Here is a 24,387-nt window from a genome sequence, read left to right as displayed (position 1 = left end):
AGTCTCAGGCTTATTTTCACAGGCTGTTCTGGACGTTCCCACCTTGTGTAGAGGCATTCCATTATTGCAAGCCGTTGGTGAGTATTGATGGCACCCATCTATATGGCAAGTATTGACGGCACCCACATGCATACAATGTCAATATGGTAGCGCATTCATGAACGATTCGAAACCGTATAAAATTACAGGCGAAACTGGAAATAAATAAAATAAAGATGCAAAGTAGACTGCGAACGTGGTACCTCGAGGCCAGTGGCCAGCTAAACGCATCATACCCAGCAGGCCTAAATCTCAGAAATTGCCAAAAGATCCAGGACTGAAGTAACTGTAACGGCCTAGCTAACTTCACGACATGTCTGTTGGCGACTCGGCACATGCACTGGTACAACCATGCTAGTGCCGCCGACCCCCAGCTGTAGCCGCCCATCTCCTCAAGCCTAGCCACGAACGGTAGCCATCTGATGTGAATATGATTGCCGGACTTGTCGGCAAACAGTTGGGTGCCCAACAACATCATGATATAGGCACGAGCAAAGCGCCTCACTGTCTCCTCATCCACCCCCTCGGGACACTCGCCAAATGTCTCCTGGAACCAGGTGCAGTTCACTGCGAACTTTTGAATTTGGTTCACCGGAGGTAACACACCGAGCAACTCCTGGAACCACTGCCAAGCTGGCCGGCCACCCTGTATGTATAGGTGGAAGTCTGTCAGGCAACCACTAACGTAATGTCCGTCCACTGGCAACCCCAACTGGTACGCGACATCCTGAAGTGTGATCGTGCACTCTCCGAATGGCATATGGAACGTGTGCGTCTCCGGACGCCACCGCTCGACGAATGCACTCACAAGGGGCTCGTCTAATCGGAACCATCTGTCATTCAGTCTCGCAAGATGGTATAATCCGACCATCTGCAAGTACGGAATGTACCTCTCATCAAGTCACATCCCCTGCTGCCGCCGCATGCTCGATATGCAACGCCGTGGCTGCGCATTACATGGACCGCATAATTAGAACGAATTACAAAACTACTCATATATAAAATTTACGACATAAAGAACCAACAAATAACACATGAAATAGAAGATATAGTAAACCACTACCAAAAATGCATACTGAAACGGCAAACATAGACTGCTTCTAAAACTTACACGCAAAAGCAAAATGTAGTAAACCACTATCAAAACCGTATCATAAAACCGCATCCAAAAAATCACTAGCATAAACCACATGCATATCCACTAGAGAAAATCACATGCAAAACCACTCAGTTAACCACCTCCAATACCACCACCCTAAACTGCTGAAATAAACCGCTAAAATAAACCATCGACAAAACCGCTTTCATAAACCACTAACACTAACATAAACCACTATCATAAACCACTATCAAAAACCACTAACACTAACATAAACCACTATCATAAACCACTATCATAAACCACAATCATAAACCACTATCAAAAACCACTATCATAAACCACTATCATAAACCACTAACATAAACCACTATCATAACCCACTATCATAAAGCATTATCAAAAACCACTATCAGAAACCACTAATCTCGTCGTTGATCACCCCGACGATATGAGCAACTCCATCCAAACGATACAGCCTCCCCGGATCGTCCCCCATCGCCTCAATATGCCGCTCGAGTCTTTGTTGGCCCGATTCTTAGTCGTTTTCTCTGGGATTTGGTGGGGTATGAGAATGGAAAACTGATTCGAATGACCTTGGTTCGAACTCCTTATATAGGCAAAACCCTTGTAATTCGAATAAAGACATTTCGAATTACCACATGAAACAAAAAATGAGTAATTCGAATCAATATGATTCGAACTCCCTATGTGTCACGTGCTACTAGTAATTTGAATTGATATAATTCGAACTATGCTATTGTAATTTGATGCAACTTGATTCGAATTACTTACAAGCAATGCTATGAATGATTCGAAATAGGTCCATTCGAATTATGTTGAAGTGTAGTTCGAATTTTATTGATTCGAATTACATAATAGTTCGCTTTGGTTGATACCTGAACAAGAATCTCATTTGGTTGATTTGGGTAAATATCATCTCCCCTTGGCTTATATCTGTTTTTTACCCTATTATTTAATTATTACACAATTGATTGAATATCGCAAGTTTCTTCAAAATTCAATCGATTGGTAGTGTTACCAATGAATTAAATTTCGTAAAACAATAAGGATATTTTTTTTATTCAATCGATTGGCATGATAACACAATCGATTGAATTGTGCTGTAGAATGAGTTTTCTTTAGATATTTGTGATATAAATTGATATTAGTTATATGTGTTTTTCACAAAATTCAAATTTATATTTTAATATAATTTTATTCATATATTTATTTAGTAACTAATATTTAGGACAAATCACTGTATTAAGCCAAGGGGAGAAAAAAATTACAGAAATCTGCTAAACCAAAAATTGGTTCATAAATCAACTAAGAGCCATTTATATATAGTTCGAATCAGCCTAATTTGAACTTTAATTACATGTAATTCGAATCACACTGATTCGAACTACTCACACACGCACACACCCACTAATTCGAATCAGGGTGATTCGAATTACACTCACACACGCTGCACATAGTAATTCGAATTGGCCAAATTCAAATTACTCATGATTTAATTCTTTCCATTCTTTCATTAAAAAATTAATAATTTAAAAATTAGAAAAATATATATTTTATTTCATACATTAAAAAAAAGCTAACAAAATATTTAATTATGAGACTTCTTTAAAATATTAATGAGTTATCAATTCGAATTTCATACAATACTATTTTGCCCATTTTTAATAGCTCATGAATATTTTTTAATAAATTTTTTAAATAAATTTATTTAAATTATACAACAAAAAAATATTTTATTCTATACAAAATAATTTTAAAAAATGGCTTAAAAGATGTTAGGAGTATTATAAAAATTTGTAATATCCTAATGACTTAGGACATTAAAGAAATACTCTACATAGTCAATAATAATTTAAAAATTAAAAAAATATAGTTATAACCAGTATTTACCTAAATTACTAGAATATTACAAATTTTTATAGTACTCTTAACATTTTTTAAGCCAATTTTCTAAAATTGTTTTGCATAGAATAAAGGACATTTTAAGCCATTTTAAGCCATTTTTTATGCAAAATAATTTTAAAAAAATGACTTAAAAATGTTAGGAGTACTATAAAAGTTTGTAATATTCTAGTAATTTAGGTAAATACTGGTTATAATAAATTTATTTAAAAAATTTATAAAAAAATATTCATGAGCTATTAAAAATGCGCAAAAGAGTATTGTATGAAATTCGAATTGATAACTCATTAATATTTTAAAGAAGTCTCGTAATTAAATATTTTATTAGCTTTTTTTTAATGCATGAAATAAAATATATTTTTTTAATTTTTAAATTATTAATTTTTTTAATCAATTATTAATTTTTTAATAAAAGAATGGGATGAATTAAATCATGAGTAATTTGAATCTGGCCAATTCGAATTACTATGTGCAGCGTGTGTGAGTGTAATTCGAATTACCCTGATTCGAATTACCGTGGGTGTAATTCGAATCAGGTTGATTCGAATTAGTGGGTGTGTGCGTGTGTGCGTGTGTGAGTAGTTCGAATAAGTGTGATTCGAATTATATGTAATTAGAGTTTGAATTAGGTTGATTTGAACTATATATAAATGACTCTTAGTTGATTCATGAACCAATTTTTGGTTTGGTGAATTTCTGTAATTTTTTTCTCCCCTTAGCTTAATATAATGATTTGCCCTAATTATTATCTTGTTATTTATTATTTTAAAATTATTGTAAAATTAAATATTTAACTAATGATCAAATTACTAATTAGATGTTTCTCTAAGTCAAATGATTTAAATTTTAAATTTAACTTTAATGTAGACGTAGTATTATATCATAAAAACATGGGCAATTTACGCAAATAAAATGATTGAAGAAAACGTTTACGCAAATACAACATTGGCAATTTTCAGACGCAAATGCAATAAACGCAACTATATATAATCCGCTACACCCTGTAGCGGAAATCAATTGCACGTAATCCGCTACAGGGTACCGCAGATTACGTTGAGGACTGCTTTACTCATAAACCGCTACACCCTGTAGCGGTTTATGCTCAAATGGTGCTACACTCATAATCCGCTACACCCCTGTAGCGGATTATGAACAATGTGGATTGATGGGAAGATGCCTAAATATACGAGTCTTACAGTAACAACTCGTGATGCAAAATGTACGAAGTTATACAAATACAGTGTTCATAAATAATAAGCCATAGAAATATAATAGGCACGAGGCATTAACAGTAACACGGATTAAATTTCTACATTAGGCATAAATCATAAGTCATACAAATAGGTCGGATCCAAGACTAACATAAACACACGAAAGGAATTAACACTAACACACGAAAGGAACTAACACTAACACCCGAAAGCGTAAATTGCTACAGGAGAATATAAAATTCAAAAAACTAGAAGCACACAGACTATAAGTCCTACGAACTACCGGCAACGGTGGAGCCTCTCTGGGGGCAAGACCTACGCGTGTGCCCAGGCTGTCTGCAGAATCCGCACCGCTTCGGTCGGTTAGGGTCGGCCTCATCCATGTTGTTCCGGATTCTGGTAGACCTCGGTCGGCCATCACGGCAATGCCTCAAGCTGGGGTCCGGAATAACGGTCGGACCGTCATAAGGTGGCCAAAGTCCCTCCGGTATTGACGACACGAAACCCATCTGGTACACCCTGACTACCTTCTGCATGGTGTAGACCTCGTCGACATAGATAGACCAGTCAAGCCGTGACTGGGCACAACATGCAATCGCATGGCAACATGGGTAATGGAGAGCTTGAAAGTATCCACAGTCGCATGTACGGTGCTGGAGGGAAACTCGGTACGTCCCAAGTGAAAATCTCCCGGTGGGCGTCGTCTCGGCAACGGTGTTCTCAGACTGCTGTCTATCGAACAGGTGACAGTAAAACATCTGGAGTCTTTCAAGTTGCGCTCCATCGCCTTCATAAAAGACTGGCAGAACTTGGCACCACTGGCCAATTGAGCCTCTGCCGTCTGATCACGAATCACGAACAACTCCGCTAGTCGACCATATGTGGACTTGACTAGGGCGGTAACCGGAAGATTCCGTGTACCCTTCAGAACAGAATTAACACACTTAGATATATTGGTCGTCATGTGACCGAACCGTCTGCCACCATCCTGGTGCTGAGTCCACTTATCATATTCTATTCTGTTCGCCCAATCACACATTGCCGGATTCTCAGTCCGCATTATATCAAACCAATAGTCAAACTCTGCCTCAGTCTTCGCATAAGCAGCATTCACAAGCAAACACTTTGCATCTGTGCCCTTGAAACTGAGTGCGAAGTTAGCTGCAACATGCCGAATACAAAATGCTCGGTACGCATGCGGGGGTAACCACCCACTGTTCGGGTTCTCCAGTGCAGCCTTGATGCCATTGTGCCTATCTGAAATGACCAGTATCCCCTGTTGCGGAGTCACATGTTGCCTCAGGTTGGTCAGGAAGAAAGACCAAGACTCGGCATTTTTCCCCTCCACGAGACTGAAAGCAATAGGCAAGATGTTGGAGTTCCCATCTTGAGCGATGGCCAGGAGCAAAGTCCCTCCATACTTGCCATACAGATGAGTACCGTCTATGCTTACCAAGGGCTTGCAATGTCGGAAAGTTTCAATACAAGGAGGAAATGTCCAGAAAAGACGATGAAAGTACACGGTTGAGTCATCCACGTCATCACCGACGCGAACCGGAGATGTCTTCAACAACGTAACCATCCCCTCCATGGTGGACTGCACACCAAGGATCCAACGAGGTAGCTCGGCGTAGGACTCTTCCCAGTCCCCGTATATCTGTGCTATCGCCTTCTGTTTTGCCAACCACGTCTTCCTATAACTTGGCTTGAACCCGTACGTTCCTTCGGTAGCTTCTTGCAATACCTTTATCGATACCGCCGCATTGGCGCGAACCAGAGAAAAGATCTTGGCACAGATCACGTGATAATCTAGTTGTCGGTGGTCGCTGGATATCGATGTAGCCAAGCATGTGTGTGGTCCGTTGTACCGCCGAACCTCCCAGGTTCCCTTCCGTGCTCGAAGGCTGATGCGAATCATCCATGTGCAACCCTTCCCAAATTCCTTGCATCTCCCATGGTACTTAAGATGATCTGACTCCATCACTCTATACTCAACACCACGCCGAATGCTGTAATCCTTTACAGTAAGCACAGCTTCCTCCTTACTATGGAAAGATTGGCCAACTTGAAATTCAGCTACAAAATTTTTCTCGTGCAAGCCTCGACCCCCAAAGGTTGGTGCTGGATCTGTCGGTTGGCTGATGGCTCCTAGATCCAGGGTAGAATAATGTGCAGGTTGCTCATGTGTGCCGGCACTTGACGGTGGTTGACATGTTCCTGGGTTTGTCGGAATTTCATCATCGCTGTCCCCTCCAATGTCAACAGGCTCTTCATCGGAGTCATCCTCTTGGATAGCATTTTCCACCCGATCCAGTTCCCCCTCATGTTCTACATCTGCAGATGGATGAGTTGAGGTGAATGCCCCAACTGGACCGACTGGCCGATACTCCAACAAACACTCAGGTGCAACGACGGGCATCGAGGTGGAGGCACCACCCATCGTGGTGGACTGGGGGTTTGGAGCGGATGCACCAGAACTATCGATCCCATGTTCCAGCTTCGCAAACAACTCATGTATCCTCACTTCCGGAAAACTCCAACGACAATGAAACAACACCCGCATATCTTCATCTGTTTGTAACACGAACGTTTCATATTGCACGCCGGTTGACACAACCGCAATAGGGATCTTGTAGAACAGCTTCTTCACCCACTTTGTGCCACCCACGGCCAACTTCTGCAGTATACTGCTCTTCAGATCCAACAGTGTATCAGACGACCTGACAAAAACACTCAGCGGTTCTCTGTCTGTAAACTTCACACCGTGCCTCTTACTCTTTTTTATTTTTCCAGAATGATGCACTAACACCAAAAAGCTCTCTTCACTCTCCATTCCTCAAGTGATGAATGAATGAGAATGACACTCTACACAACTTGTTGGGTATATATAGGCATCTTCCCATCAATCCACATTGTTCATAATCCGCTACAGGGTGTAGCGGATTATGAGTGTAGCACCATTTGAGCATAAACCGCTACAGGGTGTAGCGGTTTATGACTAAAGCAGTCCTCAACGTAATCCGCGGTACCCTGTAGCGGATTACGTGCAATTGATTTCCGCTACAGGGTGTAGCGGATTATATATAGTTGCGTTATTGCATTTGCGTCTGAAAATTGCCAATGTTGTATTTGCGTAAACGTTATCTTCAATCATTTTATTTGCGTAAATTGCCCTAAAAACATCATTTATACACATTTATTATTTATCATATCAATACATCATTCATAATGTATTACTTTGCAAGTGCAAACAACTATAGTGAAACTTGGTGTAAGCATAAATCGGTGGACCTCTTTCACGGTTTATGCTTATTTTTCGTTAATAAAAAAAATTGTGAAATCCTTACCACGATTTCTGGCCAAATTCAGCATCAATGTAAACCGCAAAACTCATCAGTAGTTTATGTGTATTTCAAAACTGTGGAACCTCTCCCACAATTTATATTTTGTAAAAAATTATATTTTTGTATATAAACTGCAAAAGTTATATTTCAGTAATTTTAGAATCCAAATATTTTATTTTCATAAATTGTCCTTACTTTCATGCTTAAATTACAAATTCCTTTGGAAAAATTCTTCCTATTAATCACCCAAATATCCGAGGTCGAACAATTGAATATGAAGATTGAAGAAAAAAAAATTAGGAATCCCCATAGGAAGAATGGTAGTGATTCATATATAGTTGTAATTATATTATTCTTGATAAAATTGATCATAGATTCACACGTATATATAAAATAAGTGTTATATGTTTAAAGAAGTCCTATGAGTATAGAGGTTAATCAATTTTAGACATTATTTGTAACGAAAAAACTTCAGCTAATTGTAGAAAATTTATATTTTGCACTTTTGCAGTATCCACCCCGCACATTGAATGGGTTACGTACGCACTAGTTACATATAATATGAATACAACAAAGTTAGCTAACAATCCATTACGTATCACTTTGTTGATGATAATATCCATAAACTATTTTTTGGTGCCTAAGGTGATAAGTAAAAAACTAACTCTTGTGAATTGGAGCTCTATTAAAAATTTGCTATTAGTTAATAAGTTGCTGCATGCATATTTAAACTTTGACATTTATTTAAACGGACAAGTGATCTATGAATTAATTATAAATATAAAGTAGATGCTCGTTTGTTTTGCCGTTTGGATTTTATATAATGATATAAGAGACAACAAAGATTAGATCAAGAGATGCTCACTTAGAGTGAAGCTAGCTACTTGATATCTCGAGAATGTTCACTTTCTGCTTGATAAATTTATTCAGAGAGCTTCCATTTCCAAACTATGTTAGAATTCAGATTCTCAGAAGAAAAATGACATTTTCTTAATGACATTTTAATTAAATTTTTGTCTTGACACGGTCTGCATGAATATTTTGTTGACATTTTGGCATCCACATGTTAGCAATATAATATTTTCGCAACCATCGTTCTATATTTTAATGATAACTATTAATTAATATTGGAACTTCGTATCTTAAGCAACGGTAGGTGTTGTGTTACGTTTATCGTATGAAATGTTAAAATTTAAATTGCAGGTCAAGATCATCGACGGTGATAACTGGCCCGGTAAGGTTGAGTTTGATAAAAAATTAAAAAGCATGCATCTTAGCTTCATCATATTAAGGTTTCTACTAAGAATGTTACTAAATATATGTACAAATGCTCTTAAAGGAATATAAGTGAAGTCACCAAAAAAAAAAAGGAATATAAGTGTGAGTAGAGAGAAGAGAGAAAAATAAAAATTGAAATGAGTGTATTGAATGATTATTTGAAAATGAGTATTGTTATTTCTTTACTCTGAGATTGTCAAATATATATCCTACGTTTGTATACAAGACTTTCCATAACAAATTCTTAATTGATAACTAACTTTTATATGTGACTTTCTATATCACGATTCAAAATGAGTCATGATCGGCACTCAGAAAAATAATCATATAGCAAGCCTAACATACTTAGATATAAGTTGAATAAGTAAGTTATAAATATTTTATAAGTTCTAAAATAAATAATTATATATTTTTAACAAAAAAATTAAAATAATTAAGAATGGTTGGATCCTGTCTGTGACATATGGAGCATATACTTCTAGAAATTCGATAAAGATAGGTACTCATTGCAAACCGTTACTCTTGAATAGAAAGTCTCACATAGTCAAATATTTGTTCTTGAAAAATATTTTTAGAAAACAGGGATGAGGTTTACAACTCAATGACTAGACAATACATCTATAATCAACATGAGACTATATAAATATTATTATCAAAGTAATATTAATTAAAAAGTAATAGTTGATAATAATAAGTGAATCACAAGGGAGTTCTCATACAGAAATCAAATCAAAAATCCACACATGGGTGGCTCCACCTCTATGGGTAGCCCTTTCCTCTTGTGTGTCCTAACAGAATAACAGATCTAACGTGTGGCCTACACGTTAGGCTAGCAACACCCCTACTAGCTGGAGTTTGAGTCAGATGCATCTAAGTTAACGTCATAATCGCTGTTAACTACGGTTTTCTAATACGAGCCTCCCAAACCAATTCAAAACATATAGTTTCAAATACAATAAATCTTTAATCTCTCAAATATATAAAGTATCGAATCAAATCAATTAGATAATACTTTCTTATCAGAAATATTTTCAAATCATACCTTCTCAATCATAAAAACATATTTCATAATTTCAAAGTGAGTGCCAACAAATACTTTAATACTTCAAAAGTATATATTCGAATAAAATCAATATTCTAAAATAATATAAAGCTTTATCAAACATATATATAGTCTCATGTAAAATTTCTAATATATAAATTTCATAAAAATAATTATTCAACTATAATAAATCAATTATTCTAATCAAATCAAAGTTCTTCAATAATAGTTTTATAAATTTAATTAAAAACTCATAATACCATAAACCAAAAGCTTAACAATTATAAATGTAAAGCCTACCCACAGCATGGTCCTAAGGGACCGAAGAGACCAAACCCAGAATGTCGAATTAAAGGGTACGAAATTGCGCAGAATTTGGACTGGGGTCATAGCAATAACTTCAATTCTCATTGCAGTAACATCAACAACAGCCCTAGTAACAAAGGGCAACAGCGAATCCAACAGCCTACGGTGGTTTAAAATTGAGCAAAGGCAGACAAGGACATCAAGCAGGATATGACAAAGTGAATAATAGAGCTTTACGCAAGACAGGGCAGAACAAGATTAGTCTTACCAAAAGAAACAAGAGGATGGAGCATCAGCAGCTCCGGTGATCCTCACCGGCTGAAGTAAAGCGGAGCTAGGGCAAAGTTGCAGAGTTTTCGGCGGTGGCTTCCGGTGACGTCAGCGCGGCTCCCGGCGACCACCTTAGAGGACTATACTTTATGTTATCTTTTTTAACATAAAAAATTTCGGTAATAATTCTTTAGATGCTAATGAGTTAAAGGATGATTTTTAATGAATTTTTAAAAATTATTTATTATTCCATTTTAAATTCATAAGTTTATAAAAACGTAAATTTTCTGGAATTGAACTAAAACACAAAAGTTGAATTTCTATTCTTATTTGTTTTGATTTTTTGATATTTTATTTGAATTCAAATGGGAGGTATTTTTTTATTGACATTTATATTTTGAAGTTAGAATTAACTTAAAAGTAGTAAATGTTTGTTATGCAGATTTTTAGCAAATCTGAGTTTTTTCGATATCTAGTGATTTGGGAGCGAAACCTATTCCTCCTTAAGGATTTCAGTTTTTAATTGTATATCAAAGACTCATGTTAAACTAGTGATGAAAAGAAAAAAAACGTAGAAAGGAAAGATAAAAAACTACAAAGTTTGAAATGAAAAATATGCAAAAGAAACAAAGTAAATGACTATATTTAAAAAAAAAATAAATCACCTTTGACATAATCAAATGAGTTTAAAATTCGAATATATTGAAATCAAAGAAAGAAAGAAAAAGACTTTGTAGAGAAACTAAATTGGTGGAAAATAAATTTGCAAGAGAAATTAAAAATAAAAGTGAAGACTATGAAAGAAACTCTACAGAAAAAATGAATTTTGAGCAAGATCAGAAAGTCTGAAAATGTGATATTGCAAGAGTTTTTTTCTGAAAATGAATTTCAACCCCTATTCCTTTCAAGCTATGTATATTTATAGCCATTTTCAACCAATCAAAATTTTTTCACGTGCTCTACATACAAAAAAACCAAACATAACTGTTCCCGCCATAACAATAGTGTGATAACCGTCTTCAACTACATCAATGACTAGCCTCCCCGTTGCTTCGATCACAGATCCTCATTTTCGATATGCAAATTCGATCAACTTAGTTTGTCCATCGATGATTTCTCTTTGATCACCTTGAGCACCTTTTTGACATAGTCCAGACAAATATTTTCGATTTGTTTATCATTAAATTTAAATTATGTTTAGTTAACAATGTCAATAATCTGTACAAGTAGTAAATCGAATTAAGCTAATTCGATTTACTATATATGTATTATTAATTTATATTGAAAAAATATAAATTGAGTCTAATTATTTTCAATTTACATAGATACGCAAACGAGACAAGCATGTAAACTGAAAGCTATTTTGTTTTAGAACATTTGTATAATATTAAAAGTTATTTAGTTTATTTATGTTATTTACCCGAAAATAAGTAATGTGTGACTTATATGTGATTTTTTCCCTCTTATCTTTATAGTGATTACAATTAATTAAAAAAAGAATAAAAATTTATTTAGAAACCTTTTTTTTTAAATATTGGAGCCTAATTGGTGTAGCCCACGAAAATGGCCAAAAAATCGTATTTAACGTCGTTATGGGAGTTTCTGACGGACATCACAAAACATCACCATCATTTTCCTTTTTGCCAATTAGAAAAAAATAATAATTATGGAAAAAATCACTGCCTTTACTGACCAAAAAAAAAAAACGTCAGCCACGTTTTGTGCCTTTCAAAAAAAATTGAGTCAGAATCATAGCAGCCTTAGCAGGATAAAACACAATAACTCTTGATGGTTTTCAGTAGCTAAGAGAATAGGGGTTGAATCTTAGCCCATTTTTCACTTCAGTAATATTTGCTGGTCTTTGAAACTACTTCTGGAGACTTTTTACCCTTTTGTCTCGTAACCATCCATGAGACTTTTTCTTTTATCTCATATCCAGCTACGAGATTTTGCTTTTTGTCTCGTCGATCAGCACGAGATATTTTTAGTTTTATCTCCTGTGCAGCAGAAACAGAAATTGAGTAGAAGAGAGAGAAAATTACACCTAGATATATCCTGGTTCGGCTGCTAAGTGCAGTGCAGCCTACATCCAGTCTCCATCACAACAATGATGGAATTTCACTATAATCATCTTTGATTACAAACACCAATTCTCCCTAGGATCTACCCTTCCTATCCAGGACAAGTTCAGAATCTAAACCTAATCCTGAACTTGACTTGGTTACTGCCAAGCTTTCACTGCAAAGTGCTAACCCAACTTGCAAGGAGATTCCCACAGAATCATGAAACACAACACAGATGTACAAAGGATCTCTAAGGACATCTATGGCTTTTTCTTTTAATTTTGCACTCTTTGCCTTTTTCCGCTCTATGACTTTTTCATACAAACCTCACTGTTTGCCTTTTTCCATGAGATTCAAGACAGACAAAATTAAACAGAAAATTACAAAATAGAAAATATTGAAGGAGAAGAAATTCTGTTAGCTTAGGTAGCTCTGAGAATCCTGTGCTTTGCACTCTCACTCCTTGCTCCTTTCTTCAAACCCTAACTGTTCACCCTTACTTATAGGGAGAAGCTTCCAAGGTTGAAACCAAACAAACCAAGCTAATCTTCTTCTTCTTCTTCTTCAAACCAGAACCGGTTCGGCCAGAGAGAGAGAGAAGAGATAACCCATGCAATAACCAACATGCAATTACCTCTGGTTCTTCCTTGGTCACCAACAATCATCAATCCGAGCCTTCCATCTTGCCTTGCTCTCCAAGATGAACTCCTAGTCCTTGATGCATGCTTGATGATGATAGCTTCATCTGCTCCAATCTCTGCCTCTTCCATCACGTAGCCACTGTAGCTACCTCCTGTGGTGGTTGTGCAGAATCAGAGACAAGCCATCCTTCCAAGGATCTTCTTCTCTGACCGAAATCTTCTCTTCCATATTTGGTATGAAAAAGCCAAGATCTCTTCACCAAATCTTACCACAAGTGATGAGAATCTTAGCTACAGCATACTTTTAGTTTTCTTTTTCTTGCCATCATTGTGATGGTCTTGTGGCGTGCTTCTTCTTCTCTTTGGTGGCTTAATATTTCTTCCATAGCTTACTGTGTAATAACCGAAAACAAGAAGCAAGGTGAAAAGAGAGGAGAGAGAAATTTGAACACTAACTAATGGATTTTGATAAAGTAAATTAAATTTCCACTTCCCTTGCATTAGGTAGCGTATAGCATTGATGATGTCCATCAAATCAATAGCTAACTCTCTCTCATGTTTCCAATGTAAGTTTAATTCAAGTTAAATGAATTTGAAATCCATATGATGAAAGAGTGAGATCCGTTTGGAAGCAATGAAATTTTGCTTTCTTTGCTTAATGGTTTCGGACCATGCAAGCTTGCCTTCAAGCAATGTAATTTTGGGCTTAATTCAACATGGTTCTGGCCCAATTAATCACAAATTGCTTCAGCCACTTAATATAACATACTTTGAACAAGGCTAAGAAGCACATTGGGGCTTTCAGTAATAAATCAAACTGGCCCAATAATTCAGCCAACATAATCATATTTAACATCAAGGCTGAAGGTAAGATGCATATATGGGCTTGCAACATTTTTCTTATATTTTCGGCCCAGACAGAACCTGCATAGCAAAAATTAATTTAACCAACATACCTGAATTGAAATTAAATTAATATTTTTGCAATTAATCAAATTAATAATATTTAGTCATCACAAATGTTAACTTAGAGTTTTTCAAACTCATTAACCCTAAAATATCAATGCATATCACCAAATTGTTTATAATATAAAAAATGAGCCTTTATTTAGGTGTTATCAAATTGATAGAAAAAATATATTTTTTAGTAAAAAATATCTTTTTTATTTTTTAACATGTTTAGCAAATTTTTAGTAGTAAAAATAAAAACACTAAAAAAATTTTTTAAAAAATATTTTTTTTGAGAAGTTACAATTTATTATGTAAAAAATATTTTTTTTATTGTTGTATTCAAACATAATTGATTAATAATAAAAAAATCTTTTTGTATTTGATATCCAAATATAAAATTATTTTTATTTTTTAAAAAATCTTTTAGAAAAATAACTCGAATAAAAATCTTTTCTTAGAAACTCACAAACAAATGCTAAACTTTTAAAATAAGATTATAAATATTAGGTATATAATTATTTATTTTTATATAGTATTTTAATTTTCTAAATGATAGCAAAATATAAAAATAGAATTCAAATTTTAATGCTTACATTTTTCTGAATAAAAATAGAATTTTTAAGATAAAACCAAAGAAATATAGTTAGCATGGTGTAAGAAAATCAGAGAGATATAACATTTTTGATTCATAAAATAAGAAGAAAGTTGTGTTGAAAAATAGCGACAGAATGGAATCCATACCATCAATGCTCGTTGGTCAACTCTTTAATTGAAAAATTTATATTGCTCTTAAAAGTTAAAACTGTTTGGAAAGAGTCAAAGAGATATTCTTATGTCTTATCTATGAACTAAAACTGTACCAACTACATTCCTTGTATTCTAGTAGAAACAAGTTGTACATCACAGAAATAATGCAAAACCAGAAAGTTCTATGCTTTTGGTCCGTTCTGTTCTCATTTATATTAAGAAACTCTATTTCACTCGACAATATAACTCCTGTTCAATACATCACTGATGGACAAACATTAATTTCGAGTGGAGGAACCTTTGAACTTGGCTTCTACAGCCCCGGAAATTCAAATGGCCGATACTTAGGCATATGGTACCATAACATATTCCCTAAGGTAGTCGTGTGGGTGGCAAACAGAGAAAAACCCCTCAACAACACCTCCGGAGTTCTAAAAGTCACCGGTGAAGGACTTGTTGTCCTTATTAATGGCAGCACTAACAGCAGCGTTGTGTGGTCCTCCAACATGTCAAGCAAAGTGGAAGACAAATTGAATCCAGTTGCACAGCTCTTGGAGTCAGGAAACCTTGTTGTCAAAGATGATCATAATGGTGACCACTTTCTGTGGCAGAGCTTTGATTATCCTTGTGATACAATCGTGCCCGGAATGAAGGTGGGATGGGACCTTGTGACAGGTCTAGAGAGGACTATGTCATCTTCGAAAAGTACAGATGATCCTGGCCGCGGAGACTACACAGTTAGAATAGACCTTCGAGGCGATCCGCAAATAGTTCTAATGAATGGAAATGCCACAACAATTAGAGTAGGGCCATGGAATGGGATAATGTTTTCTGGAGCTACACTTTATTTGCGCTATAACCAATTCTCATCTCAATTTGTTTTCAATGAAAAAGAGGTGTTTGTTAGGGTCAGACCAGAAAATACATCCAAATATATTAGAGGTGTAGTGTACCCTTGGGGAGGTGTTCAGGTTTTGCATTGGTCAATACAAACCAGAGGCTGGGAGACACTTATTTCTATACCAGAAGCCGAATGTGACAAGTATGCTATTTGTGGTGCAAATTCTATTTGCAGTGCTACTCCTACTCCTGTCTGTTCATGCCTTGAAGGATTTGCACCAAAATATCCTGGAAAATGGAAGAAATCTGATTGGTCTGATGGTTGTGTTAGGATCACTCCTTTAAGTTGCAGCAGAGATGGATTCAAGAAGGTCACCGGCATAGTGTTGCCGGACACGTCTTCTTCTTGGTATAACAGGACCATGAACCTGCTGGAATGCAAGGAATTCTGTCTGAAAAATTGTTCTTGTACGGCATATTCCGATTTGGATATCCGTGATGGAGGAAGCGGTTGCTTGATCTGGTTTCATGATCTTGTTGACATTAGACAAGGGTCACAAGACTTCTATATTCGAATAGGTACGTTTTTCTTCTTTACATTTTGTCTGTTATTACCTGCATTATAATTTCACAATACATAATGTAAGGAATTAAGGAACAATGCTCTTGAACTTTGATATCTCAGATGATAAGCAGAACAATGATTCCAGCAAGAGGAAGCTAACAGTTATCGTTGTTGGCTCTATATTGTTCATCATGAGCCTAATATTTGGACTGAAATCATTTCTATGGAGAAAAAAACTTGAGGAATCAGGTGAATACATCATATTCTACATGTGAATTCTACTACTACACCAGTATTTGGCAGAAATATAATTTTGCAACATTGAAAGTCTTGTTCAAATATAATTTTACATTAACCATGTCAAACTTCAGAACTTAATTTATATCCTCATCATTCATCATTTTGCTAGATATATTTTGGCTAAGGCAACGTGATCACAAAAAGGAAAAGGAAAACATGGACCTCCCAACATTTGATTTATCAACCATAGTTTGTGCCACTGATCAATTTTCTAGCAGTAATGAATTGGGAAAAGGTGGATATGGACCAGTTTATAAGGTACTTAAATAAGTTGAATTTGCTTACTGTGGTATTATATACTCCAAATATTGTTTTGTTATAACAATTGTTAACAGGGTGTACTTGCAAATGGGACTGAGATTGCCGTAAAGAGACTTTCCAAGAACTCTGACCAAGGACTGCAGGAGTTCAAAACGGAAGTTCAGCTAATTGCAAAACTTCAGCATCGCAACCTCGTAAAGCTTCTTGGTTGTTGCATTCAGCAAGAAGAGAAACTTTTGATTTATGAGCTCATGCCCAACAGGAGTTTGGACTACTTTATTTTTGGTTCATTCCTTAACTGTCTTGAATTTATGCTTCTTTTTCTCAGTTACTATCTAGTAGATAATCATGTTAACATTTAACGTTCTCAACATGATAGATGATGCTAGAAGAAAATTATTAGATTGGTCTAAGCGCTTTCACATTATTCGTGGCACAGCTCGAGGCCTAGTCTACCTGCATCAGGACTCTAGGCTAAGAGTCATTCATAGAGATCTAAAAACTAGTAATATTCTTCTTGACAAAGACATGAATGCAAAAATATCAGACTTCGGTCTTGCTAGGACATTTGCATGTGATCAGATTGAAGACAAGACAAAAAGAGTGGTGGGAACTCAGTAAGTAGGCTAAAATATTGTTCATTACTTAGAACTGTAACATATTTTTTCTGTCATGTATCATGATTCTTATGTGATATACATGCTACAATGCAGTGGTTATATTTCGCCCGAATATGCCGTTCGTGGCTCATTTTCAATGAAATCTGATGTGTTTGCCTTTGGTGTAATCGTGCTTGAGGTAGTCAGTGGGAGGAAGACTAGAGAGTTCTGTGTCCCTAACCGAAGTCTTAACCTTCTTGGATTTGTAAGTGATGCTATGTTGGTTGTAACTATCTTATAGTATTATTGCAACTCACATAGGTTCAAAATTAGGCAATAATAATTTTGACATCTTTTCAGGCATGGGAGCTATGGAATGAGGAGAGGACTTTGGAGCTGGTAGATGAATCACTGCGCGACCCGAATCAAGCTGAAGCAGCGAGATGCATTCAGATAGGACTGTTGTGTGTGCAAGAGAGACCAGAACATAGGCCAGACATGTCATCTGTAGTTCATATGTTGAATGATGATAAACCATTGCCTCGGCCAAGGCTGCCTGCATTTTATTCACACCAACAACATTCTACACTAATTGATGGTGAAGATGGTGAAGAAGTTCATTCCGCAAATGAGGTTACCATATCATTGTTAGGGGCAAGGTAGTAACAGATTTTACATTCAATGATGTTATGTGATTATTCATATGTTGTATAAATAAATAGCCTTGTTAATAACATTAGTTCTGTTCTGTTCAAGTGCGTTGCATATGTTATAGATCTTTAATATGTGATTATTCATATGTTGTATAAATAATGTCTTTGAATTTGAAATTGTTCTTAATAAGTAGTTGTAGATCTTTAATTATCGCTATATACTTTTAAACATATTCCTAACTTTTAAAAGCTGCAACCGTAAGTCCATAAGCACGTGAGCTTTTTGATTTACCAAATACAAAACTAGTGCTTGTGATCTCTTCCAAAAACTTTACCAAACCAAGTCTTAATCCACCGCATGCTCCAATCAATTTTGCTAATTAACTGATTTTTCTATTATTAATTTTTGGGTCTCTAATATCAACATGATTTGATTTATAGGAGATATATACTCAAGAAAATTCAGAATATATTTATAAAGAATAATTTATTCTCTCTTTGGACATCTGTAACAACTAAATGCAAACATTAATATATACTTATGATTTATGGTGATAATTGATAAATCAAAACAACTAAAGACAATATGAGATATTAGAAGAACAAAATCTGTGTAAAAATTTCAGGATGATATATTGAATAACGGAATAAAACCAGCTTGCTATTTATAGGAGATATACTAGTTCAGGCTTTCTCTATTTGTTCTAAGGCTTCTATTTTAGGAGCTTCCTTAACACTGAGATTACTAATATTTGGTAGTTGAAGAGTTCAATGGAAGAAAGCAGAAGTTTGCAATACTTATTATAGCCATGGATTTGTAACAAGAGTAGAAAAATTGCTGATGTATCAGAGAGTGAAAGGAATTGTAGGTCAAATATCCTGTTTGTTTTTGAAGGTATCAGAGAGTGAAAGGGATTGAAGAGAGAGAACAAAGAGAGTGAAGGAATGCTGTTTTTGAAGAGAATGAAAATTAGTTGATACAAGTTGGTGAGTGTGTATTTATACAAGGATTAGTGTCTAACTAACTTAACAAATGTATAGCTACTTCTTAACAATATAGTGACAGCTATCATAACCTCTAACTAACTTTCTCTAACTTGACTAATATCTCTAACATGCTCCTTCAGACTGAGGCTAGTAGAAGTTTTTGCTAACAAAAATAGGGATTTTTTTATGATAATGATCTTGACCTTCTTGGGCATGTAAACCTAAAGATTATTCAACTTAATCTCACTGTATTTTTGGTTGCAGATTCCAAAGTGATCTCACAATTCAAAAGTTCAATTTTCATGTGTTCTAAGCATGGAGGCTGTGGTGTGAAGAGAGGCCATTGGAGCTTATAGATGAATCATTAACTGACTCGGTTGCTGCAGCAGAATCTGAAGTGCTAAGATGCATTCACATAGGGCTTTTATGTGTACAAGAGAGACCAGAGAATAGGCCAGACATGTCAGCCATAGTTCTAATGCTGAATGGTGAGAAACCATTACCAAGGTCAAGGGACCTGCTTTTTATCCACATCAGTTTGGCTTTTCATCAGGGAAATGTGCAGTGAATTCAGCTAATGAAATTTATGACATTATTAGATGCTAGATAGTTTATTTTAGAGTTTAACATACTTTAAGGCAAAAGAAAAACGTTTACTCTAAATGTATATATCATTACAACATGTTCTTATAATTATACATGTTCTTATAATTATACCTATACGTATACCTATACCTCATTAAGTGCACTTTCTTGTCTATTATAGTTTCGTTTCTATTTAGATTCAGGATCCACCAAAGGGATATTTTTCTTACGCTTCCTTCTTTTACTTTGTTCCTTCCTCTGAATTCATTTTTGGGTACTTTTCATATTTTTTTCTTTTCAACTTCAACCCCGTTCATAGAGTATAAACCAAATAGGCATTACTCATAACCAAAAAATATCAACATTCAACACCATTCCTGAATCATAGTTACAAGTACTCCTATTCAAGCACTTCACAGTAGTACCAAATTTCATTTGAAGCATTTTGCTGTATGTTGATTTGGCCAATTATCAATATCATCCATGAGCTTAATGTTGAGATCCTGCGGAATAAATTTTTAATCAAATTCTAACGCGGATGGACCTGTGTATCTGTGAGTTCATTGTTGCTTAATGTAGATTGGTCACCAACCACGTCTCTCTCAATAAAGAACCCTGGCTTCTTTGGCTGAGGTAGTTCCCATTCACTACTCAGCATCATAAGCACATATGACATGCTTGGTCGATCTTTTGGATTTCGTTGCACACATAGCAAACCGACATGAATTGTTCTTATGACTTCTGGCAAATTAATTGAGTCTCTGATCGATGCATCAACTATTTCTAAGCACTTGCCTTTGGCTAAAAGTGTCCATGCCTGTATATATATATCTAGATATTTAGATATTGTGATAACAATAATTAGATCTTGTCTAATGAGAATAATTTGACTAGATAGATGATGCTACTTGATTAGAAATGTAAATAAATATTAGGGGCAAATGAAAAATTAATTCTTACATTGGCAAGAAGATTAAAGTAGTGTTCAATATCGATGAATCCTTTATTTCGCTTCCCACTAACTATTTCTAATATTAGTACACCAAAGCTATAGACATCAGATTTTGTTGAGTACAGCCCACCAACTATGTACTCTGGTGATAGATAGCCACTGCACAAAACATCAACATACAATTTCAAATCAAGAAAAAATGATTTTATTCATTCCTGTCAACATGTCATATAATTGCTTACTTAGCCACTTACTAAGTTCCAACAATATGTCTTGTATTTGCTTCGCTTTCATTTCCTACAAAGCTTCTTGCTATTCCAAAGTCCGAGATTTTAGGATTCAATTCATCATCTAACAAAACATTCCCAGCCTTGAGATCTCTATGAACTATTCTATGTCTTGAATCTTGATGAAGATAAAGAAGACCTCTGGCAATCCCATTGATGATACAAAAACGCTTTGGCCAATCTAGTAGCTTTCCCTTCTCATAAGCAGCACCCTAGTAGCCTTACTAAATTCCTGTGCTGAAGTTTGGAAACATGCATAACTTCATTTTTGAACTCTTCGAATCCTTGGCTTGAATTCTTCGAAAGCCTCTTGACAGCTATTTCCTGTCCATCTTCCAAGATACCCTGGAAGTTATAACCATTTGTAAGTTGCAAAATATTCGTCTTTAACATGACATAAATGTAACCATTTCAGAAGAGTTATAACCATTCTAAGATATATAATTTTTGGGGAAAGTTTTTCTGGAAGCTCAACAGAGAAATGATGATAAATTTAGAACCTGACAATCAGCTAATTGTTCAATGTATCCTTTCTCTAACTTTTCCAATGCATAAAGCATATTCATGTTTAAAGAGTGCCATTAGCATAAGAAAGAAAAAGGATCTTCTTGGGGCTATCAGGAAATCTTTATATACATAAATAAAGATGAGACTATATATTTCAAACGGTGGCATGGAAACAATAGAGGTTTTATAGGCTCTCAAGTTATATATTCCCATCTTTTTTAAATGGTTCTTCCAATACTTTACTTCGCTTCATCCAATAGGTTACTGGCTGCATGACTTTTTTTCATCAAATTTGTGTTTCTAATAATTATTTTTGTAGCATACAAAAGTAAGATTCATAGCATTATTTAGACAAGGAAAGTCAATAAATGAATCTTGTTAAAAACAAAAAGCAAAATTTATCAAGAATATGATGCATTCTAGACAGGGATGACAACGTTTTTCCATTTGATTACCTTATAAACTGGTCCAAAACCACCTCTCCCTAATAAGTTGTCAGTTGAAAAATTGTTTGTTGCAGAAGTAACCGTATTTATATCAAATAAGGGCAATTCTAGATCTTCCTCATCGTGCTGACAATCATCTGATTCTCTTTCTTCTTTTATCTTTCCTGCATAGTAGAATGAAATGCATAAACAAGCTCAGTGTTCCATGCTCCTATAAATTTTGCTGTATATAAATTTTAAAACTAAAAAATAGATATATGAAGTATAACTACCAATTTAACTATTTCTGTTATAGACTTTTGTTGATCTGCCTTGAAGGCCTTTGAAATTACTCAATAATCAAGAATCAAACAATGAGAATTAGTTAACTACCTTTCTTACGCATCTCCCGTCTATAAATAATGATGGCCAAGCATAAGATCAAAATTCCAGAAGACAACACCCAGATTATGGCAGTGGTAATCTTTTGCTTCTTTTTCTTGAACTTCGGCAATCTTTTTCGCACAATTGCTTCTAAGTAATGTTCGGTTTAAAAAAATAATAATAAGAAAAAAAAAATAAAGGACAAGGTTAGAAATGACAGAAGATGAAATTTTTATGAAAGAGCAACATGTAAAAAAAGAAGAAAAGCTTCAGACCGGGTGAAATAGTTTAGTACCTACATCTTTCCCTGCCATCTTTACATAAATATCTTCAGATGCAGTCATCACTTTCATATCCATCAGCTTTCCAAACCAAAGTAAACAACCATTTGAATTTGGCCCTTTACTGACATCCAAAGCTGCATAAGCCGTACAAGAGCAGTTTTTCAAGCACAAAATCCTACAATCCTCAAAACTCATACTTGTATTAAACCAAGTTCCTTTTGTGTCTGGTAATTTTAGCCCTGAAAACTTCACAAACCCATCTGAGTTATTGCAACTTAATGAGGTTCTCCTAACACAACCACTTGATGAGTCAATAGTATTCTGCACAAATCCATCTAAGCATTCACACATTGGAAAATGATTTGTATCACAACTAGCATATGCTCCACATTTTCCATAATAATCACAGTCATCCACCGGTATGTGCGAAACTGTGGTCCAACCTGTATTTCCACCACTCCAACTTCTCCGCTGGTTGAATCCATCCATTGCTAGCTGCAGCCTCTGATGAACTGAACTATCAACACTCCAATATACAATATACACCTCTTCCTCATTAGAAATCATGCTAAATCTGAATACAGACTCATTTTTCAATTGAGGTACCCCACTAAATTGAATACCATTCCATGATCCAGAACGAAATCTTTTTGTTGTGCCTTCTCTTAATACAAATTGCGGATATCCATCAATATCAAATTGATAGCTAAAGCTACCTGGAGAAGGATCATCAGAGCTTTTCCATGATGTTGTCCTCCGATTTAGTCCTGTAGCTAAGTTTCTTCCCAACTTCTGTCCAGGCAAGATTGTGTCGCCTGGATAGTCAAAACTTTGCCACACAAAATCTTCCGTGTCGCTATTGCTGTCATCCTGCACAACAAAATTCCCAGAATTCAAAAGCTTTGCAACCGGATTTTGCCCCGATCGCGTCGTGTTGGATGACCAGATAAGACTATTATTACTGTCAAGAAGGACTAGAATTCCGATGTCGCTGACCTTCAAAACCCCTGAGGAGTCAGTGAGGGGTTTTTCTCTGTTTGCAACCCATACTATTGCCTTTGTTGGATCTTTGTTAAACCAAATTCCGACATAACGGTTCTTGGAAGTTCCAGGGCTGAAGAATCCCAACGCAAAGGTTTCATCTGCTGAAACTAATATCTCACCATCACTTATAGATTGCAGTGTGTTGATTGTGTCTCTTGCAATAGAGACAGCCATAAGCAGAGAGAAGCAAAATAAGAGAAAGCTAAATGCTTTCATTGAATTGTGTATATGCTCTTCTTAGCGGTGCCAATAATACCTGTGAAAGCAGAAATAGTAACATTTGCGATTTGCGAACACTCTTCTTTGAATTTCATACATACCTGATACGTCTATGCAAACCCTCTTCTTTGAATTTCATACATACATACGTGATACGTCTAGCTTTGGGGGGTTATGCTAGGTAACCAATAATTTTCTTGAACAATATGAACAAATTACCAATAAAATAAAAACATACTGTATTTTTAAATTATTCATCTAAATTTTAATATTAGAATAAATATTTACACACCTAGTGAAATGAACATCGGATATATTTATTATTCACCAATAAAAATAAAATATTTATACTGTCATCAAGTTGAAGTCCAACCTTTGGATGATACTTGCGTTGAAATTAAGGAAAATTATAAGTAACTAATAATATTGGTGAATAATGGATATATCGAATGTTTATTTCTTTAGGTGTGTAGATAGTTATTTTAATATTAAGATTTAGGTGAATAATTTAGAGGTGTAGTGTATTTTTATTTTATTAGTAATTATTTATGTTGTTCAAAAAAATTACTTAACCCTTT

The 24,387-nt window shown here is 35.2% G+C and overlaps 2 protein-coding genes and 1 pseudogene across 2 annotated transcripts; 1 reads left to right on the top strand and 2 right to left on the bottom strand.

The window, feature by feature from the left end:
- LOC107610683 lies at nucleotides 4,799-7,108 on the bottom strand. Its single transcript, XM_016312696.1, has one exon. It carries the CDS (start codon nucleotides 7,106-7,108, stop codon nucleotides 4,799-4,801), a length of 2,310 nt encoding a protein of 769 aa, XP_016168182.1.
- LOC107610682 (G-type lectin S-receptor-like serine/threonine-protein kinase At4g27290) lies at nucleotides 15,064-18,237 on the top strand. Its single transcript, XM_016312695.2, has 7 exons — nucleotides 15,064-16,336; nucleotides 16,443-16,571; nucleotides 16,732-16,880; nucleotides 16,958-17,168; nucleotides 17,263-17,500; nucleotides 17,597-17,747; nucleotides 17,843-18,237. The coding sequence occupies exons 1-7, from the start codon at nucleotides 15,082-15,084 to the stop codon at nucleotides 18,143-18,145; spliced, it is 2,436 nt and encodes an 811-aa protein (XP_016168181.1). The 5' UTR covers nucleotides 15,064-15,081; the 3' UTR covers nucleotides 18,146-18,237.
- Nucleotides 19,755-23,943, bottom strand: LOC107611880 (annotated as a pseudogene).

Source organism: Arachis ipaensis, chromosome B08, assembly GCF_000816755.2.
Source record: "Arachis ipaensis cultivar K30076 chromosome B08, Araip1.1, whole genome shotgun sequence".
Lineage (NCBI taxonomy): Eukaryota > Viridiplantae > Streptophyta > Magnoliopsida > Fabales > Fabaceae > Arachis > Arachis ipaensis.
The sequence above is the reverse complement of the archived record's forward strand: the minus strand, read 5'-3'. Positions and strand labels throughout refer to the sequence as shown.

What these genes read in the sequence shown, in the direction of transcription:
- LOC107610683 (XM_016312696.1), bottom strand. Translation starts at nt 7,108, where the DNA reads ATGGAGAGTGAAGAGAGCTTTTTGGTGTTAGTGCATCATTCTGGAAAA.
- LOC107610682 (XM_016312695.2), top strand. Translation starts at nt 15,082, where the DNA reads ATGCAAAACCAGAAAGTTCTATGCTTTTGGTCCGTTCTGTTCTCATTT. An exon ending in AGACTTCTATATTCGAATAG is followed by an intron (nt 16,337 to 16,442) that starts GTACGTTTTTCT and finishes TTGATATCTCAG; the next exon opens with ATGATAAGCAGAACAATGAT. An exon ending in AAAAGAGTGGTGGGAACTCA is followed by an intron (nt 17,501 to 17,596) that starts GTAAGTAGGCTA and finishes GCTACAATGCAG; the next exon opens with TGGTTATATTTCGCCCGAAT.